We start from the raw sequence: 18286 nt of genomic DNA on the forward strand, positions 1-18286 counted from the left end.
CTTGACCTCCTATTCCTGCCTTATACCAAGTTAGACCACTGGGCCCATCTTGCCTAATACTGTCTCTCTCCACAGTTTCAGGTACAGATTTGCATCAGACCCTTTACATTGCCTAAAGGTAAATGTAAAAGACCCCTGACAGTTAAGTCCAGCTGCGAACGACTCTGGGGTTGCAGCACTCATCTCGCTTTACTGGCCGAGGGAGCCGACTTTGTCCGCAGACAGTTTTTCTGAGTGATGTGGCCGGCATGACTAAGCCGCTTCTGGTGAAACCAGAGCAGCGCACAGAAACGCTGTTTACCTTCCCGCCGGAGCGGTACCTATTTATCTACTTGCACTTTGACGTGCTTTCAAACTGCTAGGTTGGCAGGAGCTGGGATCGAGCAACGGGAGCTCACCCCGTCGTGGGAATTCGAACTGCCAACCTTCCAATCGGCAAGCCCTAGGCTCAGTAGTTTAGACCACAGCGCTATCCACATCCCCCCGTACATTGCCTATTCATACCCAAACAAGTGGAAGCTTTGCTCTAGAATTTTATAATTTCCTTCTGGGACTATTAACCCAGGAGGTATATTTGCAGTTTATATAGGCCCTTGGCAGAGGTCTAACTTTTCATATCACCACTATAGATCAATTCAATCAAATTATGTTTTCAGTAATATTTCATTTTTTCTAACTACTTCCAATTGTTAGAAAAATAGTTTTCTAAGAAGACTCCCCCCCCTTAATTTAGAACAATCTGCCAGCTCAACAAATGGCTTTACTGAAAACCAATTTATACAACATATTGATTAACTATGAAATAACAGAGTAACTATAATGTCAGAAAAGTTTTAAATACAGTCTACAATTCACTGAATCACATTTTTACACAGGAACAGATAAAAACAACAAAACCAAGCCAAATGGCAGACTCTTTTTAAAAAAATAAGAGAGTATGTTTTCTGTCTTTATTTAAAGAGAAACAACTATTAGGAAATTTGTTGTTGAGCCATTATTTCATTGGGAATCAAAAAAATAATAAATAAATTACATACCACTATGCACTGGAGCACACAAGCAGTGAAAACTTTATAACAGGCTTCATTTACCTCTGATCCTATCGATCTACATCATCCACATTCAGCATAGAAAAAGAAACCTACAGTTTTCCATGGCTAAGCCATGTCAGCACTTATACAAAATAGTCTGTGTTTTAAAGTATTTCTGATTGTTTATGGATTTTATAATACAATTTGCATGGAAGTCCCAATACTGTTGTTTTTGATATTAGTTGAAAACTTCCTTTTTTCTAATTCATGGATTAGTTCATTTTATTTTGTAGTTTTTCATTCTTGTTGGTTTCATGATTTTAGCATTGTTTTCTTATTTGTATTGCATTTTATGTTCTATTTTTGCACACTACTTTGGTATTGTTTTAATGTAGAACAGTTTATAAATTCTGAAATAAATAAGTGCATATTGTTTTCTTCTTTTTTGTTGTAGTTATATTGAGCATCCTACAATGTATTTAATGCATAGACCAGTACAAACAAAACATAAACCCTCAGCTGACGTTCAGTCTGAAAATGGGGGAGGGAGACAGTGGGGAGAAGAATTCCAAAGTTAAGAACTACATTATTCATACTGAAGCATATTCAATTAAGTGTTTAACTGTTTCCTAATTTTTATGGTTGTGATTTTAATGAAACTTTGCTAATCTTATGTTCTTATTCAAAGCTTATTGAAAGTTGGAGCAGGAAAATACTGTGGCTCTTCCCCAGCAATGACTCCCAGTATGAGCTTACAAGCCGTAGCACTACAATAACTGAAAACATTGTAATGGAAACTGTTAATACATTCAGAATGAACAAGAGCTGAAAGTCAAGTAAAGTACATGGACATATGAATCATCCCTTAATGACTGACCTAAACAATAATCTGACAACTCTCTTGTGGAAAGACACAAACACCATGCTGCCCTAGCACTTCATGCATAGCACTCAAAAGAATTACGGCCCATTTAAGCAGCGAACAGCGAGGGTAGTCCACATGTTGCCCTCCAGATGTTGCTTGATGCCAACATCTATCAGCACCCACCAGCAAGGCCAATCATCAGGGATGATTAGATCTGTAGTCCCAGAAACTTCTGGACATAACTGTTACTGTTTTTCTGTTGCGTGTTCCACTGACTAGGAAAGCGCCATATCCTCTTTACTTTTGCCTGAATGACAGTAGAAAGCAGTAAATTCAAAGAGGTGTGGCTGCACGTCTCTAGATCATGCATTGCTCTCTCTTTTCCTCATCTAACTGGAGTAAAAAATTTCCTAGCTGTGCATATAGACCACATTTTTTAAGGCATCATTTGTCAGTTTCGGTTTTATCTTAGCCCATCTCTACAATCAAGCAATAGGAGAAGAACAAGAAGTAAATTGTTAAGTAATTTGAGAACAGGAAATGGTTTTGTCCATTAACTCTGAGTCTTTAATAAAGCACTAACCCTCAAATAGCAGCTCACATTGTTTTGTGTCTGACAGTATTGTCAGTATTGCATTTGGATAGGGCAGGCTTCCTCAAACTTGGCCCTTCAGATGTTCTGAGACTATAATTCCAATCATCCCTGACCACTGGTCCTGCTAGCTAGGCATTATGGGAGTTGTAGGCCAAAAACATCTGGAGGGCCAAGGTTGAGGAAGCCTGGGATAGGATGAACATTTTGATGTGATGAAGCAATGTATTATAGACACCCAGAAGCTTAAATAAATCACAGAGCTTGCAATAACTATATGGCAGGCCAAGCTATAGGATTCATGGGGTCAGACTGGGGGAGTGTGCAGTCCATGCAAAGGATGACTCAGGAAATACTATACAGTACAGTCTAACCTCTTTTTGCCACTTCTTGTACTTTTGAGATTTGTGCTGATCCATATAACTGTGAAGATGTACCATGAGAATGCATAAAAAACAATTTGATAAGGAAGTCACAGGACAATGTAGAATCAACATAAGAAATTAGCACTTTCTGTCACCTTAAGCTCTGAGTACTCTGTTGAGAAATGTGGAATATAGATAAAGATAAATAAATAAATATCCAATCTCTTCCTTCTGCATAAAATGCACTTCATATCTTCCCAGTTTCCTACTTACTTTCTAACTCATCCAAATCCCCCTCTTTCCCACTGATCCTGCCATCTCTTGCACATCCATTGGGACTCAGCCAGAACATGGGACCACTCTGACTGAGCATGGTTTGCAAACACTCCCAAACCAAACCATTTCCAGCAATTTATTTGCAAAAATGTTTGTGCTTTCTGCAGTGTGTGTGCACAGGAACATTTCCCCTTTCTTAAAGCAACTGGGGATACCTTACTATATAGTAAGCCACAATGAAACTGTAACAATCCTGGCTGACAGATGCTCTATAGCAAACGACAATTACAAATGGGGCATAGGAGCAGAGAAAGACACGGAGAACCACCTTAAATAAAAATGATGTAAGCTTCTGGGGACATTTTGTGCCCTCAGATGTGCTACTTTTTGCACCAAATATCCACAGTAAAACATTTAGCATGGTCCTACACCTCACTTGCTCTACTTGGCCTGCTTTTACCATTCTTCAATCCCTCTATATGCCACTTGCTTTTATTTCAAATCACTTTCCCATTTCTCTCTCTCTTGCCTTTTTTGCAGAATAACACTTACCCTACTATTAGGTCAAGTGAGGTGATAACTTCAGGCAGCAAATGCAGAAGAGCTGTGCTGGCAGCTCCTTTGCTGCTCCTTCTAGGTCCCCAGTGAGCAGCATGCTTGAATAGGGCTAGGGACTTCACATGATCAACCCAAATCATGTTAAAATGTTCAGAAATGTTTTAACTCCCACATGGAGGCTGCGTTTTGCTTAAACATGATTTGTTTTAATGTCTAAACCTGAGCCTGTCCAAAGAAGATAATTGTTTCCGACAATGAGAACCAGGATCTGAAACCACAGTTCGACAGATCATTGACAGCCCACACACTGAGTGCTGTGGGGATAGGCATGAACTCATGAATGCTGAGCAGATGGGAAACAAAAGTAGACGAGACCTATAAATCAAGGTTTGCTTGTTGTATATCTCAGAGCTCAAACCACAGCACGGCTTCTTAGCTACGGTTAGCATAAGACACAGTTGGAGTGTCACAAGGCAGAAGCAGTGTTCAGCATCATTCATAGGGCGTTTGTCATGTTCAGGCAATTGTGTCATTGGTGTCAAAGGATACTGTGCACTAGCAGTTGAGCTCAGAAATCCAATAGGATTAAGCAATATGCCTTGTTAATTTAGAAAGCCCTTATATGACAAATCACAGTACAGTAATTAAAAACATTATTTAACATTATTACTCTTAACTCTTAATTTTATTTCTTTTTTTTAAACTAGAAATGAAAAACCAGTCACTTCTGAAAGGAATGCATTCATGCCTTAAAAGGGATAAGCATATTTTTCTCCCTCCCTCCCTCTGCAGCCTCTTCCAGTTTAAAATAATTTGTTTTATACAGCCTCTCTGATTTTTAAAAAGTCTCTCTTCATAGGGCACAGTATTCACTGCACACTGTGAACAGTTATAAAGGGAGGGGTGGGAGGAGCAATGTTCTGCCCTGCAGCTATGACTTTGTAATCAATACAATTCTTGACAGGAATATAAATCTAACTTACACAGTGAACAGCTAAAGTTTGAAATTTTCATGGAAATCCTTACTTTAGTAATCACAGATTTATAGGCTTGCTGCTGAGATTGCACAATGTCCTGCCCAACAACTGGGAAACAATTTATATTCTTAGCTACAGTTTACCAGTATTTGAGTATGTATTGTATATAGTTCATGGTCCAAACAGCAGTAGTGCACAACATAACAAATATAACACTAACTAATATTGAAAATGACTGTTAGTGCCTTCATAATTTTGAACATCATTTTGTATGTGATGTGCCTTTAGAAAAACACACACACACACACACACACATTAATATTCTCATTTGAATTATCAACACATTACATACATAGTTTAATCTACTGATTACCCTGCTTTAAACAAATTAAGGTTGCAATCATATGTGCACTTGCTTGTGTGAGCAGCATTCTTGACTGTGATAGAACAGATGGATATTGGGGCAGTATGGGGGGAAGAGAGAGGAAGAGAGGAACAGCACAAAGAAAGGATCAAGCTCTGTAACAAACACTAAACCTTACCACCGTATTTCCTAAGTAGTGTTAATTAAAATTCTAATTTTAAAAAATGGTTTTTTTAATAGCAGCCAGAGACTACAACTAAGTCAATTTTTCTGAACAGAGAACAATAATGCAGTTCTCCTGATTCATTTTATACAAGTGTGTCTTGCACAGATGAAAAGTTTGCTTCTAACAGCTGTATGCGACAAATTAAGTAGGCTGAGCTCTTCCAACTTGGACACGATGGCTGTAGCTGCAGAACAGGACTGTTGGGACTTTAGCACTCAAGTTCAGAAGGGCTAAGCCCATTACAAGGTGAGCCAAACTCCCCTCTCTATTGGGTTTGACCTGCAACCAGCTGTCCTCTGCCAAGCAGCTTCTTACTGATATGTCCACATTAGATATTTGGCACTTCCCTTGTAACATTCCTGGCACAAAAGCCTACAGGAGATGTGTTTTGCATCAATCCTGATGACCTTACTAAAATGTTAGGATTCATAAAACTACTTCGTCTCTTGATGCTGCTGTACATCTAAGGAACACCTTGACCCAAGAGTAATTTAGTACTGGAAGTGTTCTATTAGCCAGCTGCATTAATGTGTAACCCCAAAATTTTTGATCCCCTCCAAAATGATGCCAAAGTTTGGTGCTCATTTTGTGCTGTGAACCCTGCATTTTGTACCACCACCACAAACTGAGTAATTAACACAGCAAGCCAGGGTTACAACTATCCTCATGTAGACTGGCTACATATGCATTCCGGTCATGACAAAGAGGTAACATTTCTAGATACCCCCAAAACATTTAATATTCTAATGAAGCCATTGCATTATGAGACATCACCACCACCAGACAACGAGCAACAGGGGAGTTCAGCTGGGTTGCTCTGTGCACATTTCCCCACACACATCATGTCCTAGCTGTTGCAAGCAGTCTTAAGCATGTATAGGCTGCAAAACAACATTGATGAAGAAAAGGGGCTGAGAAAACCATAGGGTTCCCAATTACAAATCCCAATTGTAGCAACAGTTAGCTTCTCCTAAATTGTTAATAAATAGCAGATAGAACTTTTTTCTATTGATAAGGAACACAGGAATTATGTATTTAAATAAGTCTTTGAAGAAGTCCCAATGTAATACGGAAGTTTCAAAGACCATTAGTTACATCTCTCTTGCTTAATGAAGTAACAAAATTATGAGATTCAGTGCAAAGTGTTGTGCATTATTGGATTTATTTGAGCTTTTACAGTATGGCATTAAGAATTAAAGCACTTCAGATATATGCACCTGGTAACAATGATTTCATTTACTGATTTCATTTACTGGCAAAAGACCAGCAAACTCATTTCAGCATCTTATTATGGGGGGGGGGGGTCTGAAGAATTACCAACCTGTTCCCAAAATAAAATATCTAAATGTTTTATAGAGAATAATTTATACAATGGAACGATTGATTTGGATTCCAAATACAAATAAAATGCAGTCTACAGCCAACTTTTCCTAGTGGATTATTTTACATATATCTAATACTTGAAATAGCTCATTACTATTTGCAATGTTCTTTTTAAAAAGGGAACATTATTTCTCTAAAAGAAAAACAGTTATCGGAAGGGCTGGAAAAAATAATGAAATCTGTTTATGGATCAACATCCCACCCAAAAATTGCTGACAAGTGGAGTTTAACTATACATTTAAATGACTGAGAGCTTGATTACTTGTACTCACAGTTGACATTGATCTCCTTTGATCCCTTTAGTTGTGCAGAAACATTTTCCTGTTTGCATGTGACAAATATTTGCATGTCCACTGCATGTGCAAGCTATAAAAAACAAAGAGGAAACTGCTAAAGTCTCTCATTCCAGTGTAGCTTTGTATACAGATTAACATACTTTGACAATTATTTATTAGCTAGAGGTAATGGTAAGACTAATTTTCTGACTAGTAATACATTTGATAAAATTAGAATAAATTCAGTAGCGGAAACTTAGCAAGGAATTCACAGAGATTTGGAACTGCTGTATTTGTCATCTTGCACTGTGCTTTGTGTCATGCTGTTTTAATATTTTCTTGTTGTCGGTGCTTATTGACCAATGGAATGAACTGTACACAGAATTATAGGCATTTAAAAAAACAAAAATTGATATCGGCTATTGTGGATTGTATCTGAGCCCCAGATATGGAAATATCCCCACAGTGTGGCACTCTGAGTAACCCTCTAGCATTCTCCCCAAACATATAACATTATAAATCTTGTTAACAATCACCAAATTGAAAGAGGGAGCCAATGAAAACAGGTGTACTGTAGATAGATAGTACTCATACATTTCCCTCTTAAGATGCTCCAGAATACAGCTCCATTCTTTCTTTTTGTATGTGTACATAGTGGAGAGAGAATCTGTGCGATTTGGTAATTTCATAAAAAGTAAGCCACCAAATAATATCCTAGAACACATGTGGAATTTGAAGAAAACAATACATATCAAAGGTTCCCAAACAAATAATTTCTTTTCAACACTTGCATCATTCCAAATATATATCACTAGAAACAAAGCCAAATCACGAAGAACCAATGGAGTCAAAGCACTAACCAAAGGATTGGTGTGGCACATATGCCAATGAGGAGGAAGGAAATGTCCTCAATTGATGTTGAGGACTAGTTTTTATCACTGTGAGCAATTATGGTTTCAGAACTTATCTAAATTTTGACTTCAATTAACTGTGTAACACCAATTATGAGGTACTTTCCACCATGCAAATTTATTAAGGAACTCACGGCAATGATATTTGTGACCTATGTCAATGTTGAATATGTTGCTAAATCACTGGCAGAGCCTGCTTGTATGGAAGTGTGCAAGGTTTGACAAGAACAGGTAATGACAGAGAATATATCAGATGAAAAGAACCATCTCCTTGTAATGCAATATTAGTATTATTACTAGATACTAGTGCATTATGCATGATCTGAAAATCCATCAGCAGCATGAGCTTCTCTCTAATAAGGTATGCTTCCTCATATCTGTATATTGAGTTCAAATATCAATCATAAACTAAAAGAGATTTTTGATGAATGATGATGAGGCCATCTTTCAAAGCATGCACCGAATTTCTATATTAGATAGAGCAGAAACACATACTAAGCAAGACTGACCAAATAGAACTTTTTTTTTCATTAGCCATGCATACCCTTCCAGAGTAGTATATCATATTACTCCTCGTACAGTTATGACTGCTGAGGCAGACCCTGCACCTTTCCCCCTGATTTGAGGTCAATACTGGGAAACCAAGCCTAAGAACTACACATGCTTGTGGTAGGATGTGTAGTTCTTAGGATTGGCTTAAAATATTGTCCCACCTTCCCAGAAATATTGTCACTTGGCTACATAACTCAGCCCCAGAACAGATGCAGTGAGCCTTTATTTAATACACTGGTACCTCGGGTTAAGAACTTAATTTGTTCTGGAGGTCCGTTCTTAACCTGAAACTGTTCTTAACCTGAGGTCCCACTTTAGCTAATGGGGCCTCCTGCTGCTGCTGCTGCCGCGCTGCTGCTGCACGATTTCTGTTCTCATCCTGAGGTAAAGTTCTTAACCCGAGGTACTATTTCTGGGTTAGAAGAGTCTGTAACCTGAAGCGTATGTAACCCAAGATACCACTGTACAGCCAACCCCCTTTTTAAAAAACTGGCACTTTGAAAAAGATTTATTTCACAACAAGAATTGTAAAAAGTGGTCTGTCAGGAGTTGAAAGTCTTTAAAGAATCAGTAAATGATATATACAATATATATTGAGGCTGGATAGCTCAGTCGGTAGAGCATGAGGGCCATAGGTACGAACCCCATGTTGGGTGAAAGGTTCCTGCATTGTAGGGGGTTGGACTAGATTACCCTTGTGGTCCCCTCCAACTCTACCATTCTATGATTCTATTTTTCTATGAATTTAGTAGAAGTCACAGGCTTTTCAGTAAGATGGTAAAATGGTAAGTGTACAGCTTAGATTTACTTCAGTCATTTAAACTTATCACAGGTGTCACAGTTTAGGTTTCAACAACTTGCGGGTTCTGAAACAGGCCAGTACTTTCTGCCAGGCCACACTAGTACTAACCTGCCTATTTTTCTTGAGATTCCCAACCTTGAGGCTCCTCTATTAGATTCACGTAGTATACCACACCAGGGGACAAGCACACACTCCCTTTCTAACTGGTTTGGGATTATTCTCTCCCTGAAGATATTTTCCCTTCCTTCTGAAATGGGATTTAAGTAGAGTGTTCCCTCACAACTCCACTTCTCCTCTCCCAAAATTCAGCTTCCCAGTTGTTGCATGTCTGTATTACTCTTTAAAGACAATAACCACTGTCCTTTAAGCTAACCCCCAGCTCAAAGACTGCCTTCTCTGGCTAAAATTTTCCCTCAGGGCAGATTTTACACAGCTCAGAGGTTATGCTGTTTATTGAGCTGAATTCCAGGAACTGATTTTTTCCTTTCCCTCTCAAAGTGCTGTCTCCACCCACTTCTGGCTACCTGTACCTACAGCCAATCAGAGTGAAGCTCTAGCTCAGCATACTGAGAGCTATATCTCTCTGGTTGTCAGGCAGCAGAGGAACCATCCCCCACGGCTGGCAAGTTGCCAGGAATGGATAAGACAAGGAAAAGTCCCTACCATCTGCTTTTTATTCAATATTGGCAGAGAGAGGCTTGGGAATGCAGCCTCTTCGAATGATGGTGTTGTCCCGAGAAGAAGAAGAAGAAGAGTTTGGATTTGATATCCCGCCTTTCACTCCCTTTAAGGAGTCTCAAAGCGGCTAACATTCTCCTTTCCCTTCCTCCCCCACAACAAACACTCTGTGAGGTGAGTGGGGCTGAGAGACTTCAGAGAAGTGTGACTGGCCCAAGGTCACCCAGCAGCTGCAGGTGGAGGAGCGGAGACGCGAACCCGGTTCCCCAGATTACGAGTCTACCGCTCTTAACCACTACACCACACTGGCTCTCCGAGTAAATCTCCACCCCCTTATCTCCCACTTCCTCATTCATCAACAGCACCACCCCTTCTACGGTTGCTGCTTAGGGCCGTCTGTCTTCGAGCTCTTTGCTCTCCTACTTTTAAAGCTCACCTGGTTCTTGGAGATGGTGGGTCTGGAATGCTATCTAGTGATAACGTGTCAGCCAGCAGCTCCAACTCTGTCTCTTCCTCCTCCTCTCCCATTATTTCCCTACTATTCCCCTCATCTTCCTCTGAGCTGTGACCTCCCTCAAACCCCTGTTGTAATTCCAAACTACTTCTCTGGAATTGTCAGGCTGGGGAGGTGGTCTCCACCATTCCTCCTCTGCCGAGTCCCTGACACTGGTGAAATTTTGCCTATATTGCACCATCAAACTCTGCTTCCATCACAACTGTGCACACAATATTTGCTACTTAAATGTACTAGCCATGGGCATACAAAATTCTTACAAGGTCCAGGAAGTTAATTTGTGTAAAAACCAAATGACTGTTGTCTCTTTATTCAGGGCACCTTTAAGCTATAAAAAAAACCTTTAATCAGATAACTTAGAAATATAATGATGCCTCCTGGATCAGACCAAAGGTCTATCTAGACAAGTATCCTGTTTCTCGCAGTAGACAACCAAATGCCTTCTAGTAGCCCACATACAAGACATGATGGCAATAGCCCTCTAGTCCTGTCATTCCATTGTGACTGGTATTTACAGGTATAGTGCCTCAGAATCAGCTCTATCATGACACAAAATTAGGAATGGCAGCAGGAGGCAGAAAATTTGCACTCCTGGACTCTGCTCACTTATCTCTCTGCCCTCCACTCAGGTCTCCAGAACCAACCCCTACCCTCCTCTCCTGATGGTCGTTAATTTATCTAATGATTTGTACTTCCAGCTAAATGAATCTAAAAAGGCCAATGAACAAAATGTTTCTTCAGCTGCAGCACACAAGCTGGCACTAAGGAGGGAGAGGCAGATGGTGAGGGAGGAGGAAAAGGGACATTTGCAGGGCTTGTGAAAACTGAGGAAATAATGACTGAAGTGAAAGAAGAGATACAGGCTTAATTCCAATGATCACAAATGAGTTGTAGCAAGCCTGAGGCTTGCAGGGTCCCTCCTCCTCCTCCAAGAGATAAGAAACAGTTGGTTTTCAATTTGTGACAAAACCGTAATTTGCCGTTTTGTCCCATAATTTGCAACTGAAACAGCACCTAGCTGTGATCCTGGTTGACACAATTTATACCTAGCTGCATTAGGATGAAGCTGCTAACTATGACTTGTCACAACTTAGAAGTTCAGTATTGACTATACTGACTGGCAACAACTCTCTAGGGTTTCAAATGGGGTACCATCCTAGTCCTACCTGGAGATGCCAAGGATTGAATCTGGGATCTTCTGCATACAAAGCAGATGTTCTACCAATGGGCTATGGTCTTTTTCAAGGAGAGGGGTGAAAGTCCCATTGCGCAAATGGAAATCCTTGCACTGATGGGACACGGTAGTTAAATGCCGCCCTCTACATTGCAAAATAAATATTTGTTACAGCTGCAGCTGGCAGCTATATTGCTTCCAGTTATATAAACAAACAGATTCCAGAATAGTTTAAATTGCTAATAAAATGACACATATTTACAGGGTAAGTCTAACACTAAATAGTGTAAAATCCTCTTCAGACGCCATCAATATAAATATTCCTGTTAACGTAAAAATGCAGGAGCAGCAATGGCATGTTTTTATAGCACTTTTAGTAAGAAACATACACTACACTTCATTATGTTTGCAAGTATGTGTTTCTTTTTTTTCCACTTGTCTGCCCTTGACAAATGCAGAAGAAATTACAAGCTTTTAATATAAGCAATGTGTACTGTTTAATTTACCACAACCTAAAGCTTAAATGCTTGATTTTATAGTAAATGATTAAAAGACAGTCAGACAGTTAGAGAACCTCAAATTGTAGAATAGCTATTTGCAATTACACTGAACTAGTAAACATACTGAATGATTTTCATTGTAAGGGTAGTGATTATTGTCTTCTATTCCTGCACTGAAAGCTGGGCAAAATGGACTACCTACTTACATACAATTAAGTTTTGGGGGCACTATCATGGATTATAGCCGTCAGTCAGGCACCACAAAGCTTCAGTACTCATCTTCTAACCTGGACTTTGCCGAGTCACATAACATTTGGCCAAGAATTTGGGAAGAAAGACCACCCAGCCTTAAGATTACGATAATCAATAACTGATGTGACCGATATGGCAGGTGGATCTTAGGTCTGCCATTACCAATTTCATAAAGCATACCAAGATGACCATTTCAAAATTATAATATTCCATGTAAGGCTCAAAACAGAGTGTCGTGTTAGATGAAAGGTTTCCATCAAAATTGCTCTTGAAAGTAAATCAGAGGATTGGAAGAAGATGTTGTACTTGAAAACCTTTATGAAATCTATGAAACACTGAAATAATTTATATATATGTTCAATCAACTATGTGTTATTAAGAGACAGTTATATCTGAACTGGCTCTGCATCACATTTGACCACTCTATTCCTCCTTCTGAACATGCATCTGCTTAATATGTTATTACTAGCCCACTGTAAAAGTAACATTTGTGTATACACACAAATTTTCATCACAACAATAAAAAAATTCAGACAAATATTGGTCACTGCACAAAATAATCCTTTAAAAGCAGCAACTTAGGTACCAGCACATTCATTCATTCATTCATTCATTCATGAAAACAGTACAGAAACGTCTTTGAGGCAGCAAGAAATTTTAATGCTGTTTAGGGAAAATAAATATGTGCATACTGTTGTATGCAATATGGAGATTGTAAGAAGAAAATAAAGGTTCTTTGAAGACAATATAATTTACTAAAGAAAATCCATGCAGTAAAATTACCACCCATATAATACTTATTTAATAATAAGGCTGTGGTGTGATTGTTTCTTGCTTGCTGGCTCAGCATAAAAAAATGTAGTTACTTATGCTGACAACAGAATAACCACAAACATTTTCATGAAGTACACATTTTAAGCAATTTAATTTAAAATGCAGTGGTTGCTTTCGCCATTATTTCAAGTACTGCTGAAAAGGAATTTCCGTTTCAAAATGAGTTCACTACACAGGTTATTTGTTCACCTTGGATTATTACACAAAAAAGGGTGTACATGAATAATTTTTAAATGCATAGTTTCAATGTGTCTCTCTCAAGAAACATTAATAAAATGTATGCTATTTATATTAACTCAGCATATTACACTGATTTATTAACATTCAGGGCAATACTGAACCAAACTAATGCAGACTGGAACATTCTAATGTTCATGGGCACTACTGAAACATGATAAAAGGATGTCTGGAAAGATTAAAGGTATAACAAGCTATTGCACATTGTAGATAGTCTTGTAATAAAGTGCAGCCATTTACCTTCAAAGTCAACAAATAGCACTTTATACGTAAAGTATATTGCAATCCTGATAATCACCCACTGTCATTAAGAAAATGACAGACTAAATCATCAAACTCTGTAAAGTGAGATTCTAGTGGAATTTGAACAATCCCAGCTGAAATTAAACATCTATAGGAATTCTAATGAAAGTGTTAAAAATGCAGATATCGCTTACATTACTCACAAGATCTTGCACATTACTCTGTTGATGTTTAATTTTGACTGAAGTGAAATTGGAGATGGATTTATAGGGTTTTGCGCAGGCAAACGTTTCTGTAACATTTATGAAAAAAGTTAGAAGCGTTTATGCTAGAATTAGTACAATTTTTGAGGTGTTACACCTCTAATAAAACACTCACGAGGGAGTTCAAGAATACTTCCAGTTTTTTTACAAATGGAAAATACTGAGTATTATGATGCCTAGGAAGTTTATTGGCCCCCAGGAAGTTTATTGTTATTTGTGCATACTCTCGCAGACAGCCCTAGGGCCATGCTAATGTTGCATGTGCATTTGTCAGCTTTCAAGATTAGAAAACGGTATTAAAACAGAGAAATAGAGAAGATTATTATCTTAAACAAACAGGGAATGTAATATTGAAAATTAATCTAAAAGCATATCAAAAGATAAATCTTTCTTAGGGTAAACTGAACTAAATGTCATTCAATGAAGAGATATACTGCTATGCATGACTGATCATACCATCTGAAAATTAATGAACTCTTGACACTATAAGTTCACAATTTTCATGGCTTATGCTTCATGCGTCAAAAATTACTGTACTCTCCCAGTACCATATGGTGAATATTAACACTGAGAAAATCAAATTAAACTTTTGGAAGAAGCTTAGTTCTTTCTGAAATCACATTCTTTGTTCAATCTATATTATTCAGTATGAAAAATGTGTTGTACACATAGAAAAATGGAATTTGAGGCTGAGGGGTGAGAAAACATTGTTCCAGGACATTTAATGCACAATTAATATGGGACACAGTCTTGGCTTATGAAAACCCCTAGTCAATACAATTTAATGAGTCTCCTTCACAGCATTCTATGAAAAGGAGTTTGATCTTGCACACTGCTAAACCCAATGAGAACTGGCAGTACAGAGCATATATTTGGCAGAAACTCCTTTGCTCAAATACTCATGCATTCCTTCTCCCTCTGTGAGCAAGTGTTCTGAATATTTATTGTGCCTAGTGAAGAGTTATTTTAATTCAAAAGCTAGCAGCCTCTTTAAGACCACTGGTTAGTCTAATAAGAGATCACATTTTTATATCTATTTCTAAGTTACCAATAAAGCTACCAGCACATAGATACCCTTTCCTTCGAGTTTTCTTAGAATACTGATTCCTCCAAACATCCCTAGAGCATTAGCTAAAGCAGGGCTCTGAGATGGGAGAATATGGGGGGGGGGGTATTGCTGCACTCTGAACCATCATTTAAAAATAAAAATAAAACTTCCTACTATTGTAAAGGATTGGTTGTAGAAATAAGGTGAATAACATCTATTTTGCTTCTTGTCCTCTCTCTTGCGTGTCAATGACATTGTGCTTACCTATGGATTCAGCCAGAATGTCCTTAAGGAACTTCCTCCTGAAGAGCTTACTAGTAAAGAGCAATGGAGAGGTTGGCATGAGATGGGGAGTCTGCATACCAGTGTCTAAGTCATTGTGTGTGTCTAGCTACTACATTAGCCACAAGGGCACAAGATGCAGATTGAGTCATATCCATTATAGATCTGCAATGTAGGCAGCTGGGTGATGTAGCTTAAGTAGTGTCTGACAAGTATGCTTGATCAAGTTTTCATAGTGTAATATATAATTTTTCTGTGCATTCTCAAAGGAATGGTAGGATCCTTGCTAAATGCCATACCTTTGGCATCCCCATCAGAATTATTTGTGGGAGCATTTTAAAGCCATGTAATCGGAAGGTGAAATTGCATCATTATAATCATTATAATTCCCGCAAACCTAAGTTAGCTGAGTGCTCATGCAAATAGAATTCCCACTCAGTCCCCTACTGTAGTCAGCTATATCCACCCCACCCTCCAGAAACCCTTCCCTTGAGTAACAGCTACCTTGAATATGGGACAGAGGGCTGAAGTGGGAGAGAATTGGGGGAAATTGGTTAGAGGGAGTTTGCAGGAGTGAAATATTTACTTGAAAAGCAGGATACAAAATACTAAACAATCAATAACAAAAATTTACAATGTAAATATAAATAATAAGGAACATAAAGTCTAGTTGGATCTAGAGATACATGAGTGAAATAAATTCTGCAGTGTTGCTGTTCCATTAATTAACCACTAGTGGAAACCACTGTGCATGACCTTGGCAAGAGACTGTGTATATCTCTGAATTTCATTTCTCTTTGGTCATGCAATAATTTTGTGCTGTCAGCAAAATCCCTGCATGCAAAAAAGACTTCCACTCATGGAAGCATGCCTCTGACTGAAAAAGAACAAGTCAAGAAACCAACTCTAAAAAAAAGTCTGCTATGCCAAGAAATTTTGTACCAGAGAGAAAAATAGATAAAGATAAACAGAAAATTCCAAGCAAACATAATATTTCATTGCCACAACCAAGAATACCCAGTAGTTTGTAGGAAGGCTTGATCACTAACATCAAATGCAACCTGTTATAAGATTACCATTAATCCTTTGGAAACTATCAAATGAGCATGAAAAAGATAAAAGGATGATACATAAATCAAGCTGCTGGATCTCTTCTGTACCAATCGAAGTAATAAGTAGTCATCAATTACAGGGCCTCTGAGTTCACCGTGTTCTTGGGATAAGTTGCTGAGTTAGCACAAAATGCACACCACTTAAAGGAAGTTGAGCCAGAACTGTTTCAGATAGTGCAATATAAGTGTTAACAAGTCTTATTTTTCCCACGGAAGGAAGTCTTTGTTACAGAGAACCTCAAATAAACTTATTTTCAGAAATTGTTAACAAGGCATGCATCCACATTAGATGCTACAATTCTCTTAAAAATCAAAGTTGTTAGCAAGACGCTTTAGTTACAAGTTGCTAGTCAGAATTGTAATTAAGAAACAAAAGGGTTTAATTTGTTTTGGTCCTACATCACTGCAAGTGGGAACACCAGAATTAAAGAAAAAGAAACTGATGGTGAATAAAATATTGGTGAAAACAGAAACCTTTCATTCTTGAGATTCTCTCATTTTGAAATTATTTCATTTAGATGGGTGTACAAAATACAGTATTCCCTAAAGAAGACGTTAAGAGAATAATGTTAAGTAAACCAATCAAACTCTCCCACATGTTGCTTTTCTTTCCATCCCACATCTCTTACTATGCTTTACTAGCTATGCATTGTCATGCTACTCTTTCATCTCCCTGTGCATGAAAATTCACACATTTAGCTCAAAAATAGTGTACATTCACATACATCTTAACCAAAATAAGAGCAGGAACTTCCTTGAAAATGGGGAAATATGAGAGAAGAATAAATAAAATGTCTTTGGAATGTGTTACCTGAGTGTTGAAAACTTTTATTTGGAAGGTGGGTTAAAGGCAAGGAATAGTCTTATTATAACAGCAACTATTTTTCTTCTCAGTCTTGCCATAAATAAACTTCTGCATAATATCCAAACATACTGAGTCTCTTTTTAGACATTAAAACTGGGTACAATGAGCAAGTAAGGTAAGGTAAAAAGGTAAAGTACCCCTGGTCCAGTCAAAGGCAACTATAGGATGTGGCACTCATCTTACTTCAGGCCGAGGGAGCCGGCATTTGTCCACAGACAGCTTTCCGGGTCATGTGGCCAACATGACTAAACCGCTTCTTGCACAACGGGACACCATGAAGCCAGAGCACACAGAAATGTTGTTTACCAATGAACAAGTAGAGTGGGTGTGGCACCATGAAAGCAGGCTTTATTTCAACCTACACATTATTTTTAAACTCATATTGATTCATTTACTTACTATGAGAGGGATACCAATATTCAAACCTATATGCAGACATTATATTGAAACCCTGAAATTACTGTACAGGTGATAGATTAAGCTGTTATGAGAAAATTGGTGGGCAATATTAATAAATTATTCTTTTCCCATTTTAATTTTGTACTCTGGCCTATGTGTTTTAAATGGTTTTATGAATTTGGATTTTAAAATATTTTAAACTGCTTTGTGAAAGATTAATAAATCCCTGAAATAATATTGTATTTATTCTAGAAATATAAAATATGCAAGTGTCCAAAGCTATGTAATTTTTTTAATAATGTAACTATCATTTCTATTTCCAACCGTAATTTCTAACTATATTAAGTAGCCAGCTCAGAATTCATGTGTCCTGGGAACTCTCAGCATGTAGCTAGAACTCCAGAAAGTAGTAGTAAAATTTATAATTTCATAGGGCTCATAAATTGATTTTAGTCATTTTTACATTAATCATTCACTAAAGGTGACAGTATGCTTATTTAGTTAGATAGCTAATGCTTCCCTGAAGAATAAAAGCTGCTTTAATATATCACTTTGCCATTCAGCAACTAGTGAGAGCAAAAGAACATTTTGTCAACTTCAGGAAATAAGAAAACTATTAAGAATTATTTAAAGCTTCATAAAACACCAAGAAAATGTGCAACTGTCAATAAGGGTAGCCATAAATCTTTCACTTGAATATTCTCACAA

General features: G+C 37.9%; 1 protein-coding gene across 3 annotated transcripts in view; it reads right to left on the minus strand.

Moving 5' to 3' along the window:
- The window catches only part of ATRNL1 (attractin like 1), a 498126-nt gene that overhangs the window by 326846 nt on the left and 152994 nt on the right, over nucleotides 1–18286 (minus strand). For all 3 annotated transcript variants that reach the window (XM_053389095.1, XM_053389093.1, XM_053389094.1), the window contains one exon: nucleotides 6910–7003. In XM_053389095.1, the coding sequence (XP_053245070.1) occupies nucleotides 6910–7003 (94 nt within the window). The remainder of the gene's footprint in view (nucleotides 1–6909; nucleotides 7004–18286) is intronic.

Source organism: Podarcis raffonei, chromosome 5 (genome assembly GCF_027172205.1).
Source record: "Podarcis raffonei isolate rPodRaf1 chromosome 5, rPodRaf1.pri, whole genome shotgun sequence".
Lineage (NCBI taxonomy): Eukaryota > Metazoa > Chordata > Lepidosauria > Squamata > Lacertidae > Podarcis > Podarcis raffonei.